General features: G+C 36.9%; 1 protein-coding gene across 1 annotated transcript in view; it reads left to right on the top strand.

The window, feature by feature from the left end:
• The window catches only part of LOC111149780 (leucine zipper protein 2), a 251,071-nt gene that overhangs the window by 126,340 nt on the left and 102,350 nt on the right, over positions 1-22,381 (top strand). The window contains exons 5-6 of the mRNA XM_022507043.1: positions 2,435-2,497; positions 7,286-7,348. Coding sequence (XP_022362751.1) covers positions 2,435-2,497; positions 7,286-7,348 — 126 coding nt within the window. The remainder of the gene's footprint in view (positions 1-2,434; positions 2,498-7,285; positions 7,349-22,381) is intronic.

Raw genomic sequence — 22,381 nt, 5'->3', positions numbered from 1 at the left:
GCTCTAGAACCATGTATCCAGTGGAGTAGGTGTGAGGATGGCTAGTCAGGCTCTGGAAAGCTGGAACTGGCTGAGGAGGGGAAATGCCACAGTTTGCCAGACTGAATGGAAGGGGTCCTCCCTTAGGACTCCAGGTACTGATCCATAAGCATAGGACCCATTCAAGCTGCAGTTGGTAGCAGAATAAGCAAAGGATACTTCCGGTTGGGGTTTTGTCCCCTGAGAAGAGGAACACCACTGATTTGGAGACATGTTGCTATCTTTCCTCAGGATCACATCTTCACTTGGCTCAAGGGATTCTTGGGAGGGAAGAGGAGAGAGGCAATCCCAACCAGACTCCACATTGAGCATGGAGACTGACATGGGGCTCGATCCCAGGACCCTGAGATTGTGACTTGAGCCAAAAATCAAGAGTTGGACACCCAGCCAACTGAGCTACCTAGCATCCGTAGATAATTTAACTTTTTTTGAAATTAATTTTGACATAGAAAAGGGCATGCCAAATTAGTATAGAATGTTCTCGTGTATCTTTGCCCCCAAACTCTCATATAATATCATACAGAGTGATAATACAATTATTGAAGCAGAAAATTAACATTAATATAATACTATTAAACAAACTATAGACCTTATTTAAATTCCATGGCTTTACACCAAAAGATGATAACCCTCAAAAAGATGGAAAATCTGGGGCTCCTGAGTGACTCAAGTGGGTTCAGTGTCCAACTCTTGATTTCAGTTCAGGTCATGATCTCAGGGTTGCTGCATCAGGTTTCGCGCTGGGCGGTGGAGCCTGCTTGAGAGTCTCTCTCTTCTTCTGCCCCACTTCGCCCCACTCACATGCACACACGCTCTCTCCCTCTGTCTCTGGAAAAAAAAAATGATGAAAACTCTAAGTGAATATTAAATCTCTAGAGATAATGAAGTGTTTCTGTGTACAAAGATGGTAGGACAAATCGGAAAGAGAGAAACAGACCATTTATGAGAAAAAATTAAGATTACATATGTCAAAATATCATAAATAGACACAAATAGAAGGAAACTAGGGTATTTTTTAACGTACAATCTGAACAACACTGCAGAGTTAGAACATCAGTATTCATCCCCTTGTTATAGGTTACGATTTTTTCAATATAAGAATAATATATATTAAATTCTTTTTAAAAACTCTAATCTCATGTTTTGTTGTATGATGAATATGAATATTTGCAAAAAAATACTTGAGTAGAATCAAGATAACTCCTCATTTGTGTAAATCATTTCATAGTACTAAAATTCTAAAAAATGAGCTTTTTAGAATTTCAAGTCTTTGCTAAAGAAGAAAAATTAGTCAAAGGTTTCTTTCAAACTGAGGCAGCTGTATCCCCTCTCTGCATGACAGGAAAATAAAATAGGAAATGATGTTCAAAAGGTGGGAATTGTAAGTGAAGAACTCTCGAATTTGATGTATTCATTCATTCGGTTATTCATTCATTCTGCATAAAGTGTGTTCAGTTTGCTCATAGTGCTCATCAGATCGACTGTCTTTAGAGTTATTATGCATGAGATGTACTTTACCACTACATGGTTTGCTCCTGCAGAGACAGTACAAAGTCTGAATCCTGTAGGTTTCACCAAGTTTTCTGTTCTCCTTTAGCCCGCCTGTCTAGAAGGACCTTCGTTACCAGGACAAAGACAGGAAAAGCTGAGCATAACAAGGCAGATACAATTGAATAGCTGTAAGGGCTTAGATTCAGATGGCTAAGAACACAGGGCTTCTGTGTCAGGAGTAACAAACACTCATCTATGAATCAAGGTCAATTACGGGGAATTCAATGGATTATCATCATCTGTCCAGACTCCAGCCCAGCAGAAAAGAAATGGCTTCTGATCATCAAGAAGACTTTTGAGTATAAGTCACAGGTCTCCAGAATGTCAGAGGACTCAAAAACTATAGTCTTTGAAGGGAATACAGAGCCTCCTGGGTCTGTGACTACATTGTACTAGGATCCAAGGCAACCAGCATCCTAATGAGTCATTGAACACTACGTCAAAAATCAATGATGTACTATATGTTGGCTAATTGAATATAATAATAATAAAACAACGCCTTCTCTTTAGAGGAGTGCTTTCAAAAACCAGCATCAATCGCAGATTAGAAACTAAAATTATTTTAGAACATAAAATACGCAGATCTAATAAAACAGCATTAAATGTAAAGCCAAATAAAGTTCCATCTTTTAGAATGAGTGTGTTAATGTGAAGGTATCAAAATGTTAATTGAATGAAACATTATTTTACATTGACAGATTTTGCTCACTTTGTACAAATCCATTACGTGTCCTCTCCTGAAGGGGACTTATCGGTGAACAAAACAGAGAAATGCGCCTGACGTATTTAAGAAATTGTTGAAGGTTTATAATTTCTTAGCAATATACTGTGTTTCTTCCACCAGAACAAAAGCTTGAAGAACAAACTCTTGTCAGGAAGCAAGCTGTGTGGCATCCATGCAGAGGAGGTGAGTACATTTTCTGGCTTCAGTGGAGTAGAGAGTACCAAAATATTAGTGCCAGATTGTTCTTCCTGAACCCAGAAGCCTGGAGACTTTGGCCATCACTAACATAAATGAAAGCACTGGAATAGGAAAATGAAAACAGATTTTAAACTTTTAGGTATTTGGGGGTGTCTTAAAATTGCATAACCAAAAAAAGAAATTAAGCCAGTTAAGTGTTGCTTCCCTAAAGTGATTTTATGGATTCCTTCCTTAACTGGATTATCAGGATTTTCTTAATAGACCTGGAGTTCCATGAAATTTTAATTTTTTGAACCATCTATGTGGTGTCTACAAAGTTTTGCAATGACAGTGAAATGTCAGAATGAGGATTCTGGGGTTGACCATAAACTTTAAGAAACAAATACAGTCATTGGTTCTACTTGCTAGGCAGGAAAATTGTTTCATGCTTTTCTTAGTGGGGAGTGGGGGAGTCATTCTGGCGAATCCAGATTTTACTAAAATCAATTTCCTATACTTCTGATCTCCCAATCCTTCTGTGCTTTATGATCCCCCATTTAATGCTATCGATTAATGTAGCTCACGTAATTCTTCGTGATAGTAAGTATTGTGATAGTGGAGAGAGTGTCATAGTAAGTGATTCTTTATACCCGGAGGAGAGGCGACCACAGTCACTATGTTAGCTGGATCCTCCCAACAAGCACACCGAAGATGAGGCTCTTTGTGCAAGGGGTTTATTAATGGAAAAACCTGTGAATGATAAAGAGCAGGCACGAGAGTCCTCATTCCACAATGTAGACCTGATATCTGTGAAGGAAGGGGGGAAGGAAATAGTATAGACAGAACAAGAACAGTGGCTCTCGCAACTTAAAAGTTAAAACCCTTTCCCACAGTAGTTACAAGAAAGGCACAGAGCTGGTGAAATATTGCTATCATCTCCTAATTGTGGAGGCACCTTCTGTTCCAAGAACCATCCCCTGCTATTATCACCTTCCAGCAGAAAGACCAGGGAAGATTATGTGGTGACTCACAAGCATTGCTTTTAATAAGTCCAGCTAGGAAGTAGTGACACATGTCTCATTGCATCCTTTTTGCCAGACATCGGTCACATGCCTCGCCACGCTGAATGGAGTCGGGAAAAGGTCATTAGGTTGGTGGTCATGCACCCATACAGATCTTGGGATTTTTTTAAGTAAACAAGCTGAGAAGAATCCCTGATGGACCTGTAGAAGTCTTTGCCATTCAACACTGAAGTTAGAGTCAAACGGGAAATATAATATCCTGTTTATAATGCCTTCGCTGTAATATTGTGCATGGAATGAATAGAAATTTTCAGTACATGGAAACTAAAGGTCGATGCGTCATAAATGAATAATCAAACTGAATAGCCTATTTATGAACCTGTGTGATCTTTCTATCATTATACTTTTCTATCCGAATAGACATAGACACTTACGTTGTTTGATTTGCTAGGTTTCTAGAAATATTATATGGGTAGTGTGCAGTTTCTAGATGTTACTTAGGAGAGGGTAAGCAAGTGGAACCAATTTTTGAATAAATACGATGTGGACTGAAGCTGTATTCTGAGGGGGGGTTGCCATGTTCCCAGAGTCCCCACAGCACTCAGGGGAGAGAGATGGCCCCCAGGCAGAGTTGCCTGTGCTGTTTAGAAACAAACAAACAAGTGAATAAATAAGCAATAACAACAATCTGGGTTGATCTATATTTTTTAGTCCCCTAGTTCATGAATGATTCATTTTTTTTAAATTCGTCTCAATTCCTTAAAAGATATATTATATCTACATTTTAATTTATGAATTCCTAGATGCTTCGTATATTAATACTGCATAATGTTGAAATCAGTTTATTCACTTGACCTATCTCTTTATTTATTTATGGAAAAAATTTAGAGTTTAACATCCTGGGCAATAATGGAGGCATATATATATATTTTTTTTTTTTCCTGTCACAAAAACACTTCCCAAGAATATGGTAATAAATGTAATTATTTGTTTTAACACCACTACTACCACCAAAACAAAATAATAATGTCCTCTGTCAGTTTAGGAGCTAAAAAGGAGCTGTCTTCTTTTTTTTTGTTTTTTGGTTTTTTTTTTAAAGATTTTTATTTGTTTATTTGACAGACAGATCATAAGCAGGCAGAGAGAGAGAGGAGGAAGCAGGCTCCCCACTGAGCAGAGACCCCGATGCGGGGCTCGATCCCAGGACCCTGGGATCATGACCTGAGCCGAAGGCAGAGGCTTTAACCCACTGAGCCATCCAGGTGCCCCAAGGAGCTGTCTTCTAAATCAATGACCCTAAACTATTCATAGATAAATAAATATCCAGATCTCATTGACACCTAATGGATTGCCAGTGTTTTCATTTGCCAAGGCAGAATATTGAAAACAATAGAGTCTAGTACAAATACCACTATGATCATCTTCACTATTATTTCATGAAGGAAATGCTACTTGCACGTGAACTGTAGAAATGAAAAACCTCAGGGACGAGCTAAAATGTTTTATCATGGGCACCTGGGTGGTTCAGTGGTTAAGCTTCTGCCTTCAGCTCAGGTCATGATCCCAGAGTCCTAGGATTGATCCCCACATCAGGCTCCCTGCTCAGTGGGGAGCCTGCTTCTTCCTCTCTCTCTGCCTGTGGCTGTCCCTGCATGTTCTCTCTCTCTCTCTCTCTCTCTCTCTCTCTGTGTCAAATAAATAAATAAATAAATAAAATCTTATAAAAATAAAATTAAATGAAAAATAAAATAATATGTTCTATCGTGGCCACCTTTTTTGTCTTTACCTTCTCCATCTTTTTATTATACTTACAATCATCATCATCATTATCACAAACTTAATTTTTACCATAGACACAAAACCTTCGTGACTCACAGGCACCAACATGTAAAATTACATTTAATATCATTAATTTTAAAAATTACTAAGACCTCAATATAGTAATAACTTAATGGTTTGAAGATTACCCCTCTGACAATTTTAAATTTTCCAAAATGATGCTCTAGGAAGCTAAAAGAAAACAAAATGTCAGTAGGGTTTTAGATCAATGTGCATTACAAAATGCACTCAACTCAAAATACATTTATTCTTAATTTGTATACTCTCATATGATCTTTAGATAGGATGTTGCTTTTCGCTCACTGTACATTAGAAGATGGCTGGAATATACAATGCAGAGAAGTGAAGAGTGACTGTGATTAAAATTTCTAAAAAAAAAAAAAATTCTAAATAACCTTAACTAAGCTCAGGAAATCTAACTGTGCTTGCTCACTTAGTGCAGAACAAAGATGTGTAGCCTTTTATTATAGTTCCCAAAGGAATCACTGCATAACACAAAAATTGATGTTTTGTTTTGTTTTGTTTTGTTTAAAGATTTTATTTATTTATTTGACAGAGAGAGATCACAAGCAGGCAGAGAGGCAGGCAGAGAGAGGAGGAAGCAGGCTCCCTGCTGAGCAGAAAGCCCGATACGGGGCTTGATCCCAGGACTCTGAGATCATGACCTGAGCCGAAGGCAGCGGCTTAACCCACCGAGCCACCCAGGTGCCCCCCAAAATTGATGTTTTAATAATTAATTCAAGTTATGAATAGAAGTTTCAATTATATTCTGTGCATTCAGCATAAATCTGCATTAAAATTAACACCCAAAATGGTTAAAATTAGTCCTTTCTGACACTTAAAAAATAGAGCATTAATTATTTGAAAGAGTAGAAATGAACTTGGGCAAATCAGGCACACCATATGTAGTGGTAAACTCTCATTCCCCATTGATATTAGTCAACATTCATTTGGAAAAATACGTAAATAAAGCTGTTTACCTAAGGGACTGTCCTGCCTATAAATGAGCCCTGGGCAACAGATTGAAACAGCAGGGAGACAATGCTAATCAACTGTGCATTTAAAGTTGGAGAAGATAACAGAAATGATTCTTTCCTGAAATCAATAGCACAAAATAAAGGATAGCCATGAAAACCAGCAAATGTCTTGGAGATGAAATTAATGGAACAAGAGAGAGATCTATGTCTGAAATATCATTATTCGGGGTTACTTGGGGAATTTTGTGCCAGGAGAACAGAGTTGTAATAAATGTAGAATCCTGAAATAGAAGTATAAATTCAGGAGGCTGGGTGTGTGTGTCGGTGGGGGGGGAGTTCAAGTGAGAGTTTTTATTCTCAAGAGCTCTAATATTAGGAACAGTTTTTACAGACATCCCTATCATGAGCCGACTGCATTCTGTGATCTATTGAATCAAGAAATTGATAAGAAAGCATAATCTTAATCTTAAAAAAGAAGTAATTGCAAATAAGCAATTTGAAAACTGAGGCATACATATACATAGGTATATTTAGCACCTAAAATTGGATTGTTGGACATGCTCTGGTGACTAAAATTGTGTGTGTGTGTGTGTGTGTGTGTGTGTGTGTTCTTTTTGTTTGTGGGGGTGGGGAATGGTGGGAGAGAAGCAATAAGCTATTTTCTTTAAATATTGCCTTTTAAACAGTATGATTCCTTTTGTGTTAGCTATACTCAAATTTAAAAATTAAAGGTTAAAAAGTAAAATTTCTACCAAAAAATTAACAATATGGCTCCTTTGCACAGGCTTCGGCTTTGTCCTGCTGCCTAGACCAACTGGATGTCCAGCTTCTAAAGCAGAGATTAAGCTTTTGCCTGACCGCAAAATTCCTTCTTATACAGTTTAAAATAATTTTAATATTCAAGTTTGAAAATGTAAATGAAACTGAGGCACTAATCTAGGTTTCTGTTCTTGCAGTCAAAAAAAATCCAAGCCCAGCTAAAGGAGCTTCGTTATGGGAAGAAAGATTTATTATTTAAGGTGAGCATCTTTTTCCCTTCCCCCACCACCCTCCCAGGTGCATAAACAATAGTATCATTTACCTTAAATTTCATTTCTGAATTTTTATAAGAATTACAGCTGTATTTGACTGCATTGAAGATGCTTTCATTTTCTTAACTTTTTAGTTAATGGAGACAAATGCAGATATGTTTTCCTGGGTACATTCTTAACCAAAGGCAGGTATCATTCCAAAGTGTTTAAAGTCCCCTTGTAACCTTCAGTGACTTTAATTCAACATTGAGGAGTGTGATCTTTCAGACTATTTACATTACAGCATAGATTGAGTGAATTTCCAGAGATGAGATCCACTGGTGATCCACATTCTTGACCTCCAGAGATCCCGCATAAATCTCTTTATTACTAAGAGTATAATTGTTGATTGATTTTAGTTATTGAGATTTTTCTTTACAAGACTATCAAGTCAAGATCTATGTAGAGGTAGACATTTACCACAAACTGTGGAATAACTATGGCCTCCCAAAGATATCCACTTGCTAATTCCTGGGACCTGTGAATCTTACACCTTATGGCAAAGGAGACTTTACAGACGTGATTAAGTTAAGGATCTTCAGATAGGAGGGTATTCCAAAATATCCAGGTGAAACCTAAATGTCATATACAAGTCCATATAAGAGTGAGACAGAAAGGCCTAAATAAGAAGATTATGTGATCACAGAAGCTGGAGGAGGAAAGACAATGTAACCTGCAGAAAGAACCAGCCCGACCAACCCCTTGATCTTAGTCCCGTAACATTTATTTCAGACTTCAGACTTTCAGAACTGTAAGAGAATCGAAGTGGGTTTTTTGTTTGTTTTTCAAACCACTTAGTTCATGGAAGTTTGCTATTAGCAGCAAGATAAAACTTTGATACTTTCTTTTATCTCCCTTGAGCAGGGGAGGCAAGAGGTAGGTGTCTTTAATTGTTGTGCTTATGGTCCATGTGCATTTCCAAATGCAGTAAAGTGATGGAATATTAGGCCCTTAGGAGTAGGAGTGATTATTTGCCTAATAAATAATAAATATGAATTACATTGTGTGTAATTTTTTTAAATGTTTTCTTTACAATGATCAGTTCAGTTTACAAGTGCAAGGTTTAAATTAAAGATGGATAATTCCTCATTTTATGTAATGGTTGGAAAACCCTGCAATTTTTCCAATGAAAACAATAAGAAATGACACATTTCTCTTCTTCAGCCCCTTTACTTTTGGCTCAGAGTCAGGGGAAGGTGTTCCTATTACATCGACCAGTATGTATTAAATATTCGTTCCATGTGATACATGAATCTAGACGTTATCTTGCCATTTACTCTTCCATAAATATGCTTCTTGCCATTTTGTTTACCTTATTTACAAGAAGATATTCTCCAGCACACCAAGAAAACTGTGAATTATTTCTTGTTAATGCTGACAGACCCCTGCCTCTCAACACTCTGTTCATTGTATGTGATAAGTAGATAAAAGTGCAAAACCCAAGGCATTTGTCTGTCTACCTTCAATCTTTCATACTTAGACTCGAGCTCAGGGTATCTTAACTTTTATATTCAGGTTGGCCTTAGCTCTATGCAGTCATCAACCATAAATCACTGAGATTGGAAAAGAAGGGCCATGCCTGTCTGTGTGTGTGTGTGTATTTTCATTTGTAGAGAAATTTCTAGTTCTTTATGAATTAGTTTACTTTAATAATACCAAGAATGTAATAAAACAAATCAGAGCTCCCTAGAGCTGGTAAGTTTTAGGTCGTAGGCTGAGAAATTTATATGAAGATAGATCATATGAGCCTTTTAAAATCTTTTGAATTTCATTTCCCAAATTGAAGAGTTAGTGAAGGAAAATTTGGGAGAAGAGAACGAGGAGATCTAATAATTTTCAGTGATTTGCTTCTTCGTAATATGCCAGTTGTTGAATATACATTAGTAATTTATCAACTTTCAGGAATTACCCAAATCAGGATTTGCTGAAACTGTTTATGACTTGAAAATGAGACATTATTTGTAAACCTTGTTATTTCATGCCACTTTGAAAGGAGCATTTATATATGAAATCAGGTGAATTGTGTACGAGTAGGCCATGAAGGTGCATAAATTAGGATGCCTTTAGCATATGCACTTCCCAAAAAGCTATTTAACAGCAAGATTTTTATTAAATAAGGTAAGAAGTTGTCTATAAACATGGCAATTTTTTAGCCTATTCAGTAGCTAAACAATGTCAAAAGACCAAGTTTTTTGATTTTCCTACCTTTCCATATCATGATCCTCAACTTATTAAGTTTTGGTTCCCCATTGTACATGATAGGGGTTAAAGATTTGTAGGCTGTCTTTATCTAACTTCGTACAAAATCAGAGAAGAAAAGGAAAGGTCACTTGTGTTTCAGTGTCGTAATTTTTGTAAAGGAGGAGAATTTTTTAAGGTGTTCCCCCAACTTGGTCATGTATCCGTGCAAAAGAGGTGAGGCCTTAGTATTTTACGGCTTCCATTGTGAAAATGCTTTCTGCTATGATGTAATTATTCATTCATCTTGATGGTATTCCTCATCTGATTTGCCTATGACTCTCTCAACAGCGTACATGTTTAGATTTTATGAAAACATATATTGAATGAATAATGAATACATATACATGGGTAGGTACACATGCATACGTGTGTACACAAATAGATAGGTCCTAGCGGTGCGTGGTAGAAACTCATGTACTTTGCCCCAAAGGGCATGTGACTACGGAAATTCACTCATGCACCTTTAAAAATGAACCCTCAGAATGTCTTTGGTAATATTTTGCTGAACTCTGAGATGAGTACTAGAGGATTCTCTTTCAAGTAGTTTCCCTGAAAGGGTGTTCAATTTTGAATAGATTTGATAGTTTGTAGTAAAGATAGACTTTGAAGGAGGAAGGTGTGCTGCTGAAGCACTTCAGTTATTTTTTAAAAATAATGGTATATGATGACAATTGTCAGACATGTTGATAAATTCAGTATCCTTATTAATGTTGGAGATCTGGCTTTTGATTGGGAAGACTGCCAGCAGTAGTAAACATTCTCTACTAAAGGAAGAAGTGAGGCCCTGCTGTTAGTTACCCAAGACTCGTGTTACTTTTTATCCTCCCTGATTCCATTTGGAGAGGATATCCACTCTCTATTTTGTGGCTCTATTTTACTTTTATAGATGCTTGTTTAATTCCAGAAGTATTATAAAATATAAAAATATATAATATAAATATAAATATAAAATATTTTATATTATAATTATAATATATTATAAATATAAAAATATAAAAATAAAAATATTTTTTAAAAACTTAAAAAAAATCCAGGGTACCTGGGTGTCTCAGTTGGTTAAGTGTCTGACTCTTGATTTTGGCTCAGATCATGACCTTAGGTCTTGGGGCTGAGCCCCTCATGGGGCTTGGTGCTCAGTCAGTCCACTTGTCCCTCTCCCTCTACTCCTCCCCCTCCCACCCTCGATCACTCTTTCTCTCTCTCAGATAAATAAATAAAATCTTAAAAAGAAAAAAACTAAAAATCCACTTAAAATCCCATCACTCGAAACACACACTGTTTTGAAATATAATTTTGTATTTCGGTTTAGTTCCTTTTATACTAGGCATAATCTGCCTTTTGATCGCTATATATGTTAATGTAGATGATATATTCTGCATTTTCACATAATTTTAAGACGTAAAGCATCCTATAATAATTTCTTTGTAAAAATCTAAGTAATTTTTCATATGTATATGCCAAAGTGTCTCAAATTTAACCATATAAATATTTGTGTAGCTGTCTATTTGGATATGTGTGTGTTGTGATTTTAACTTATACTGTGATGAAAAATGTGTTATTTCCAACTTAAGATATAATTTTTATTGAACATATATATATATAAAGCTATAAAGTAATTCACTGAAATTATTGAGAAATTGTGATGTTATTGATACCTAGGACACATTTTTGAGTTTAGGTTTTTTTTTTTTTTTTTTTTTTTTTTACTTTATGGACAAATGCAATCATGCAATCATATATATTTAAAGTGGTTTTCAGAGCAGCAGCAGCACGGTCCTAGCACTGACAGGCTAGAACCATGACCTGTGACCCAGGGGCAGGGCTTTCCGTGCCCTGGGTCAATGACAGGTGCGAGCCAGGACCTGTAGCTTGGAGGGCAGGGCTTAGAGCAGTGGCAGCTTCAGTTACCTTTATGGTAAAGCACTAAGGCACCCCAGTCCCAGAAAGAGAGGTGTGGAGGCCCTAGGGGTAGGTCTCATTGCTACAATAGCTCCAGCCCTGGGGAGGAGATGCAGCAGCAGGAACTCTGAAAGGCTCCGTCAGCTGGGATCAGCATTAGAGAAAATTGTGCAAATCCTTGGTAGCAAAGGCCCTGCAAACTTCCACAGTGGTGAGGCTAGCTGGGGTTCTTCTGTTCTCCCTTTTCCTGTGGAGTGGAATTTCTCTGTGGCGATTCCTCCTGGCACTGAGCTACACTGGACTGGGGGATGGACTGACATAAATAACATTTTTTCTGTGGTTTGCTATGTGACCATCCTCAGCTTTTTTTATTTCCACAGTGTTTTGGCTGCTGCTTCATTGTAATTCACAGCTTTCCCTGAGCTATTTTCATCTGTTTGTAGTTGTTTATTTATTGTTTTTGTGGGAGAGAAAGTGTTGGGACCCCCATTTTGCTGATCTCATTCTTTTCATGGCTGTGTGATATTCCATTGCCTGTATATATGTGTGTGTCTGTGTCTGTGTGGGTGTATGTGTATGTGTGTGTATGCATCTTGGCTATTGTAACTTTTGAAGATCACAAGTGTTGGCTAATAAAAGTTGCTAAGATTTTAGCTGTTCACTTAGATTTACAAACCGAAGTTCACATTATGATTTTTCACCACAGAAGGAGACAAGATGGCCTTTCATTTTACTTCACAATAATAGGAAACAGGTTGAGAATCACTATGCCTTCTGTCTACTGAAATATTTTGTACCGTACCCAGTGTTGTTACGAACATTATTGCATCCTCATCTCATCCCCTGTGAGACAGAGAGGAGAAGCTGTGGGACTCCAGCTAACAGTGAGGGAATTGAGACCTTCAGAAGTTTGACAATGAACACCACCAAGCTATTTATTTAAAAAGCTTGTTGATAGATTGAAACCATCATAGTAGATTCGCTCATTCATTCATTTAAAATTGAGCTGACTTGTTGGAGTATCATGTCAAGTATATGTTTTTTTTTTCTTTTTTTTTTTAAGATTTTATTTGTTTATTTGACAGGCAGAGATCACAAGTAGGCAGAGAGGCAGGCAGAGAGAGAGAGAGAAGCAGGCTCCCCACTGAGCAGAGAGCCTGATGCGGGGCTCGATCCCAGGACCCTGGGATCATGACCTGAGCAGAAGGCAGAGGCTTTAACCCACTGAGCCACCCAGGTGCCCCAAGTATGTTTTTTTTTTTTTTTTTAATTTAATTTAATTTTGTTTTTTTCAGTGTTCCAAAATTCATTGTTTATGCACCACACCCAGTGCTCCATGCAATACGTGCCCTCCATAATACCCACCACCAGGCTCATGTCAAGTATATTTTACAAAGATTTATAGTTAGTACTTTGGTAACTGCTTCAAAGTATGTATTTATATCAACATTCTGATATTTTTTCCAGCATATTTGGTGACAGACCAGATACACACATTCTCTCCAAAACTCAGACATCAACAGGGCATGTGTTCTCTTTGGTATTTTCTCTAGAAACCAGACGTGCTCAACTTGATATCCCTGCTGTCATTTGCTCCTGAAAGCAGGAACATTGCCACATGAGTTTCCTTGTATGAATACCAACAATTGTCATATTATTTTTTTGATGATTTGAATCTTCTGTAAGCAGTTGACCCATAATTTTTAAACCCCTGTGTAATGTAAGGTAATTTTTTTGCATCTGCTTCTCATTATCTTACATTTATCTCATTTATGTGTTAAACCATTTTTTAATGAGCAAAACATTTTTGGTGCCAATCATTTGTGACAAGTGTCCAATTATCTCCAGTTAAGTGAGCTTTGGTCCTAACATGTAGGCATCCTAGAGAAAAGGTGAGAAGGGTTGCTGATTTTACTTTCTTACTTGATTTGACAAACTTTAAGGTTTTCAAAACACATTCACTTATGACTCAAGATAATTCTGCGAGTCAGTCGGGGCAAGTAATAATGTCACATTATCATGCATCAGAAAAACAAAGACTTGTCTGAAATCACAAAACTACTCAGTGGCAGAGTTTTTATTCTCAGTCTTTGATTCCACCATATTACATTTATCCCAGTTATATTCTATTTTGTTTCTTAGGGTTATTTATAGATTATACTCTCAAGAAATCTTTTCTAATGCATGCACATGCATGCAAACCTGTATAGCTGGAAATATAACTTGATAACCAAAAAAAAAAAAAAACCCGCATAACATATGTTGGCATCTAAAACTCAATGCATTTCCTTAAAAACATAAGCATTTTTCAGCATAAAAATATGCTGCTTTCAGTTTAGAATAGGCGGTTGCTTGGGACAAAGGTTTCCTTTCTGACTCCCTATATTCTTGTGATCCACCACACGTGGTTTTAAAACTACAGAATAGCATATGTTCTATGGGTAGGACACAAGAGAAAATTGACCTTCTCCCAATCAAAACAACTTTTCAGCCTTGTTGGGTCTATGCTTAACACACGAAAGCCAACAAGCCTCATTTATTTTTGTCATTATTTATCTGATAATGGAGTAGACATCAGGTTATAAAAGGACACAGATGGACATTGTAACAAATTGAAATTCAGTAAACATTAAATTTTCTCCAAAAATATTGGGGTTCTCCAAAATCCAATTTTGATGAAAATCACCAAAAGTGCAGGACTTTTTTAAGAAAAGAAGCTCAGGGTTTTAAAGTGATATATCTATGATGACACAACTTCAGTCTGAGTTCTCCAACTTCATGTCCACTCATTTTTTCAAGATTATTGATGGAGCATGTGTTATCTGTCAGGCAATGAGCAAAGTTCTTTCCATTTGAGTAAGATGCCTTCATGCTTTAGTGAGGGATTTGACGTCAATGGATGCATTTCAGGAAGGTATTGGCTCCTCAGAATTTGCTCATAATTTTTATGGTTTTTCATAAGGCATTACTCTCAGAATGAAGGTTGTGTAAATTATCAGATTCTCAAATGTTCTATAAACATCCAAAGTTTAACAGTTTAAGAACCGTTGCTTTACATACTGGCTCTTACCTTCTACCATTCTGAGCTATTACTGGGCATAAACCATGTTTGTTCCAAGTTTCTCTCTTTCTCAATCTATTTACTTATTAGAAAACTGAGAGGTAGTCTCTGCCAGGCTGATGCTTATGTTAGAAATAATTTTTAGAGAGTGTTTATAACTTTAAATAATGGTTTTAAATTTTACCATTTTAACCCAGTTTTACCATGAGCTCAGGATTTGAAAAAAATGTTATGCGCTATCACTTAGGAAGACAAAATATTTTAAGTGCACTTGTGAATACATTTTAAAATGTGTATATCTTTGTGGAGCCCTGCCCCACACCCTGTGTCTATTCCATGACTTGCTAAAGTGTCCTGGTGCTCTTTCCCACTGAGCTTGGATCTGGCTTCAAAATCATTCTCCTTCCAAGAGGTGAAGCAGATCCTAAAGGCCAGTCACAGATCCTAAAGGCCATACTCAAGGTAAAGCTGTTTGCCGTTTCCGAATGAGCTCTAAATATTTGACCTACAGCCAGTCTTCAGTTGCTACAGAGCTACTCTGCAAGATTTCCACACCATTGTCTTACGGTCCCAGGAAATAAGAATTGTTACATTTATTTCAAAGAGAAGTGGTCTTTACGCTAAGGAATGTTAGAGAACAAGGCACAAGTGGGACTCCTTGTGTAGAAAATCAAAATGAAGAAGTGAACTTTAGATCAGCCCTAGAACATTTTTCCCTTGTTCTGGGAGAGTGGAGTGATCCTTAGACTGACTTCCCTTCCCTATTCTCTTCCTATTTATCATGTTGCATGTGTGTCTTGGCCTAACAAGGTGGCCCCGCCCCCCACTGACAGAGGGGTCCCAGTCTTTTTATTAGTTGCAGCTGGTTGCACATTCCCTTACTTGGAGCATATGTAGAGCAGTGGCACCATCATGAGACCTTTGGGGAAAATCACTCTCCTGGGACTTGCTCAGCGTACCACCATTTCAGACCCAAGCACATGTGCCAACTCAAGCACTGATTTCTTTAGGTCCTAAGTGGTTTCATTTTCAGTTTGTTTAAATATAAAAATTTATTATATTTTATTGTGAGGCATCTTCTATTTCTTCTGAGCACATTGAAAATTTAATACATGTTGCTGATCAGAGGTCATCTTAGGTTCTAATTTGTAGATTAGAAATTATGGCCTTTTGTAGTCAAATTTGAGTACCCCATAGAAGTATGGCTCAGGGATATAAAACATCCTCAAATATCTTTTCATCTTTAAAATATACAACAATCACAGTGTTATCTCTGTTCTAAATACATACTTTTTAATTTAATTTTATTTCATTTTTTAAAAATTTTATTTATATATTTGACAGAAAGAGGGGCATCACAAGTATGCAGAGAGGCAAGCAGAGAGGGGGAGGGAAGTAGGCTCCCCACTGAGCAGAGAGCCCAATGCGAGGCTCAATTCCAGAACCCTGAGATCATGACCTGAGCCGAAGGCCAAGGCTTTAACCCACTGAGCCACCCAGGTGCCCCCCTCTATTATTTTTAATATAAAATAAAAAGAACAGTGAAGAAAACATACATTAATTTCACTCATTATGCAATTTTTTTTAAAAAATGCCTTGTTTTCCATATCCTTTATCTTCATGGCAGTGCCAAATATAATTTCAGAAAACAAGAGCAAGTTATCCTTCTTTGAGAGAATACTTTTGGTGACACATTTAGATGTCCCCCTTTGTCATGGCAGGAGACATTTCGGAAGTGTATTTGTGGCTTTATTTATTTTATGTCATTTAATTGCTGTTACTCAGTTACTAGGGTGTTTGTTAACCTACTCATAATAACAAAGAAGAAGCCAATTACCTCTGAAGGTAATTGCATAGAAAGCTGCTGCAACAGACACAATTTAGAGGAATTTTAAAAAGGAGAGTACTCCATCAATTCCATAGTTTATAATAAGGATTGTACAGCTTCCGAAGGCATGAGAAGAATGCCTAAGTAGTACCCACTGAAGTCTTTCACTCCAAAAATACTACCACTTCATTCGTTGGCCCTGGTCTATCTCATTTTTTTTTTTTTTTTTTTACATATTGGTAACAATTTTTTATTTTTTTAATTTAAGTTGAATTAATTAACATATAGTATATTATTAGTTTCAGAGTTCTGCGATTCATCAGTTGTATATAACACCCAGTGCTCATTGCAACATGTGCCCTCCTTATTGCCCATCACCCAGTTATCCCATCCACCACTGCCCTCCAGCAACCCTCACTTTCTTTCCTTTGATTAAGAGTCTCTTATGGTTTGTCTCCCTCTCTAATTTTGTCTTGTTTTATTTTTTGCCTCCCTAATCCCTGTTGTCCTGTCTTGTTTCTTAAATTCCATATACGACTGAGATCGTACGATTGTTGTCTTTCTCTCATTTCACTTAAAGAGAGATTCCAGATATCTTAGCCTCTACCACTGTCATTTAGCCGTAACAAACCCCATTTTATAAACAAGTCAGATCGGGGCGCCTGGGTGGCTCAGTGGGTTGAAGCCTCTGCCTTCGGCTCAGGTCATGACCCCAGGGTCCTGGGATGGAGCCCCACATCAGGCTCTCTGCTCAGTGGGGAGCCAACTTCCCCCTCTCTCTCTGCCTGCCTCTCTGCCTACTTGTGACCTCTGTCAAATAAATAAATAAAATCTTTAAAAAAAAAAAAAAAAGAAAGAAAGAAAGAAAGAAAAAGTCAGATCAACTTAGGACCTAAGTCTTCACCCATAGAAGAACCTTTACATTGTGAGTCCTATAACACTTTTCATTCTAGTCCCTTGCATGAATAGTGGCCCATCTTCCTGACAGCATTGCCTCTCATTCTAACTGTTTAGTGATTAACGTTCTCAACATTCCAAGGCAGATTTTTTTCCTTCTTGTGAAATTCTGACTGTTGGAGAATTCTTTTCTCACTTCCAGTTATAGTTAATTATTTTTAAAGATTGATCAGAGATTTGTTTTTTTAATGAATTCATTTTATTTTTATTTTTTAATTTTTAAATTGACACTATATGTTAACTGCACTCAAATAAAAAATATGTAGTTGTTTTTTTTAATATGCTATCTGATTCCCACAGAGATACCAAGCTCGTATCTATAAAGTAATGTGCTTTCCCCCACAGTCTTCTTGGTTTGGTTCCTTCTTGATTCTTTGTCTCTATTTGCACTTTCCAGTCCCTGTGCCCACTCTTGTAAGACTCCTTCAAAAGGAGAATTTAAGTTCATGATGTAATTGTTTTTCAGTCCTAGGAACATTTGTGGCTAGCGTTGAATTCAATGTATCGCTAATAGTAAAATAAACAGGGAAGGTGAATGGGGTGTATTATTAGAGTAGCAATGAAAATCAGTCAGTGCTCTGAACCCACCCTACTTAGCCAGAAGCCAAAGTTTACAGTCACCAACATACACTTCTCGGTTTTTTCTCAACTGTATAATCTCTTCCGTCAAAGTCGCGACTGGCATATCCTACCATCCTGGCCCCCAACCATTGCTACTGCACCTTTAAAATGGAGATAAGAACATTCCCTGAGGCTAAAAATATCCATGTGGGTTATATTCAATGATGTATAGAAACTCTATGAACGTGTTTTGGGTAAAATCTGTTTTCATAATCAGTGTTGCTTGTGACAAGCCAGGCAAACCACACAGCACCATTAAGAAGCCCCTGCTGTGGGATGTGGGAGCACATTACACGGTCCAAGAGAAAGACAAACACTTTCACAGAAGACTTTGACTACTATCTGTATCAGCTAAGCATCATCTACTGAAAATTTTATCTATTTCTTCTTCCTCAGTAAATATACATTGAGATAGTTAAAAAATATGTATGATTTCAGTCAGGGCATCTGGGTTCTTTATTGGCTCTTTCACTTACCTGGAAACTGAGCTTAAGTAGTCACTTGGCCTTACTGGGTATTAGTTCCTCTGTCAGTAAATTATGGACAAGGTTAATACATGCACTTCAACAGGATCACATGAGATTATGTATGCAAATGAATTTTACAAAATATTTTATACACATTTTATTATAAATTTACTATCATCACAGGCACCTCTGTTTTTCTTCTTAATTTTAAAATTCTGTAAACATTGAGGTAGTAGAAAGAACCAGCATTTGAAATCAGGTAATTAGAATTTCCCTTCAGCCTTTTCATTTAATGTACTAGTATTTCTTTAGTACACAGCGCTCTGAAAGAGGATGTTTGTATTGATTATTTAACAACCCCCCCCTTTTTTTCTCAGTCATCACAGCTGACATTTTATAGCAGACATGGGGAAATCAGACTTGGATGAAGGCTGTCCTGCCCTCAGTCTAACAAGGGTGATGGGCTAGTTTACAATTAATTGTAATACAATATGGTATTTTATAAGCATTATTTATTATTATTTATTTATTTATTTATTTATTTATTGTTCTTGGGAGGAGGGAGTCAACGGGGGAGAGTCAAAAGTCAGTAAACCTATTACTAGGTTGGGATAAATTTCCTGGAAGAGTGACAAAGGATTAGACCTTGAAGGCACCATACCAAGCCTATGCTTGGTGAGTACTCAGTAAACATGTGTATAAATGAAGAAAAAAAGAAGGAGTTAAATGTGTAAGTGAGAAATGCAGTCTTATTAAACATGTGTTAGTATTAAATAAATCATCATAGGACCTTTGAAATGCATGGTACACATGGAGAGAGGCAAGAGAAGAGAGACTGGGAAGACAGAATGGCGCCAAATCATGAGGAGCATAAATGGTGATGTTAGTCATTATTACAGAAAAGTGTAATAATTTTGTAAACATTGATTTTCTTTGTTGGTGGGGAAAGTTTCAAGTTCTCCTGGCTTGTATATGACAACTAGCTTCCCTCTCTGACTTGCTCTTCTTCTCCCCCGGATGGGGCCTGGGTGCATCTTGTCACTGCCGCTAGCAAGCATATGCCCGCCACAACTTGATAACAATGTACATGCTTCTGATTGGGCAGCGGGCACACAGGTTCTAGTTCTAGTTCTGTGTGTGTGTGTGTTTTCCTTTTACTACTTAACCAACTTAAATGTCTTTTGACTTTAAAGTGAATATAGGAAAAAAGAAGAGAGGAAAGGAGGCTGATGATATAGAAGCATTATGCTCAGAAAATAGGTCAAAAACAAACACAAAAAACCCACAGTTTAATACTTTCATATTTCTTTTTAATAAGCAATTTAATGAGAATGGAAACTGCATTGCTACTTAATGGGGTATGCAATTTTTCTCATTTAAAGTTATCTACCAGTCTGTGAAAGGAGTAGATTCAAATATTCTGAGTAATAAGGTAAAAAATGAGAGCACTTGGATTGGTCTCCCCTATTTTAGACATTCACTGAACCTGTGTTTTATTCACAACTGAGTTCACTGTCTTTATGTCCAACCCTTGGAAAAGGCAGGGTAGTGCAGCAATTAAAAGCAGAGAGTGGGGGGCGCCTGGGTGGCTCAGTGGGTTAAAGCCGCTGCCTTTGGCTCAGGTCGTGATCCCGGGGTCCTGGGATGGAGGCCCGCATCGGGCTCTCTGTTCGGCAGGGGAGCCTGCTTCCCCCTCTCTCTCTGGCTGCTTCTCTGCCTACTTGTGATCTGTCTGTCAAATAAATAAATAAAATCTTAAAAAAAAAAACAAACAGCAGAGAGCAGACCCAGGCCTCTGTTTTAATACTATCAATTTCAGTATGGATTTGAATAAGATAAATAAGCATATATCTCTTTATTTCTCATCCATAAAATGATATTAATTATAGCTTCTATATCATGCAGTTATTTTGAGACTCTAATGAGTATATACAAGTAAATTATCAGTTTGTAATAATGTCTGGCATATATGAATTACACAACTACTAGTGATTGTTGTTCAAAAACAGGAAGTGAAATTTTACTATTTCAATCGTAATAATGGGTTCTAGCAGAAGCTTGTTAAAATACGTGCTCTTCCTGCTCTTCAGTGAGTTGCATAATCTCCCTGAGCTGTTTTCCCAGCTGCAACATGGAAATTGTCACTACACCAAAGAAATGGTGCATGTACTGATAGAGTGTGTGAATTGGCAGCCTAGTAGGCACTCAGCAAAACCTGGTTGCCTTCATCTTGCCTTCTGGTTTGTTCTTTGAACATATGCTGACAGAAACAGAATGATAAACTCTTCCCCCTTTTTTCATGTTGCTCACAGGCAAGGCTGAGAGAGGATTGAGATGTATTGTTGTATTTAGATAGGAGGGACATAAATGGAATCCACAGGATATCACATTGGGCACAGCATCCTGAGTCCTCTCATTACCTCAAGGGATATGTGGAAAGTCAGTTTCTTTCCGGCATCCATATATGAAGGTGCTATGGCGCCTGAGGTGTTGGCTATCAGTGCATTACATTTCATAACCCTACCAGGGTTTCTTTCATATCACAGTTGGGTTTTTCTTTCTTTAATACTAATTATAATTTTGTAAAAATGTCATCACCATTTTATACAATAAATTATAGTATCATTTCTTATTTTGAAGTTTCATCTCTTTAGTCTCTCTGTTGAGAAAAAGGAATATTAATCACAAACTCTAATTGTACAGGTATGAAAGAGAAAAGCTAGTCTGTAAATCAGAGCTAATCTTCTAGGGTAAAGCAGAAATTAATGCATTCAATAGATGTTTCTCAAACAAGTTCTCTGTGCCAGACAGTGTTAATGCAGTTGCTGTAGCAGAAAATAATGTAAATAAAACACTTCCTACAGGGAGTGTATGTCTGTTTCACATTAGTGTAGACTTTGGGTAATGCCTGACTTCAAAAGTATCATCATTTACAGTTTTCATGGTCTAACCTCTCACATACTCTTTACACCCACCGGAATGAGGGGGAATCCTTCCTCCCTACTTTTCCTTCTGTGAATTCTTTTCATATCAGTTCTGTTGAGGTATACCTTGCATTAAATTAGATTCAACATTTTAATTGTATATTTTATTGAATTTTGACATACGCACACACCCACCCACACACACAATATATGTAACTGTCAACACAATCAAGATATACAACATTGCTGAAATCTCAAAAAAAGTTGTCTTGGGCCCCTTTGCAACCAGTCCCCTCACCCACTACTCATTCCCACTGACAAAGCTATTGCTGTGCCTTTTTTTTTTTTTTAGCATTTTATAAAATAGAAACACTCAGTATAATACTTTAGAATTTATTCATGTTGTATCTGTCAATCATTTGCTTCTTTTTAATTTCACTTCATCTATTTCCATAGATGGATAAACCACTTTTTTTTTTCTACATTTGCTAGCAAACTGATATTTTGGTTGTTTCTAGTTTGGGACTGTTATGAATAATGCTGCTATGAACCTTCATGTAGAGGTCTTTGTATGGACATTTATTTTCATTTTTCAGGGGTAAACCTTGGAGCAAAATAGTTTGGTCATATGGTATATTTACTTTTATAAGAAATTGCCAAATCATTTCTAAATTGGATGTACCATTGCATTCCAAGCAATACAGAACAGCAGGTATAAGAGAGCTATGTGCTCTTCTGCCAAAATTTGGTTTGGTCAGTCTTTTTAATTTTACCCTTTCTAGTACATGTATAGTGTAGGACATATGGTTATAATTTGCTTTTCCCTAAGATTAATGATGGTAAATACTTTTCATCTGGTTCTTTCACATTTATTTGTCTTCTTTGTTGAATGTTCAAATGTTTTGCTTTTTTTTTTTTTGAAAAAAAAATTGTTTTGTATTGGATTGTTTTCTAATAATTGAGTTATAATGGTTCTTAATGTAT

The sequence above is a fragment of the Enhydra lutris genome, unplaced genomic scaffold (assembly GCF_002288905.1).
Source record: "Enhydra lutris kenyoni isolate GAN:26980312 unplaced genomic scaffold, ASM228890v2 scaffoldscaffold22, whole genome shotgun sequence".
NCBI lineage: Eukaryota > Metazoa > Chordata > Mammalia > Carnivora > Mustelidae > Enhydra > Enhydra lutris.
Note: the sequence above shows the minus strand (reverse complement) of the source record. Positions and strands in the feature narration are given on the sequence as shown.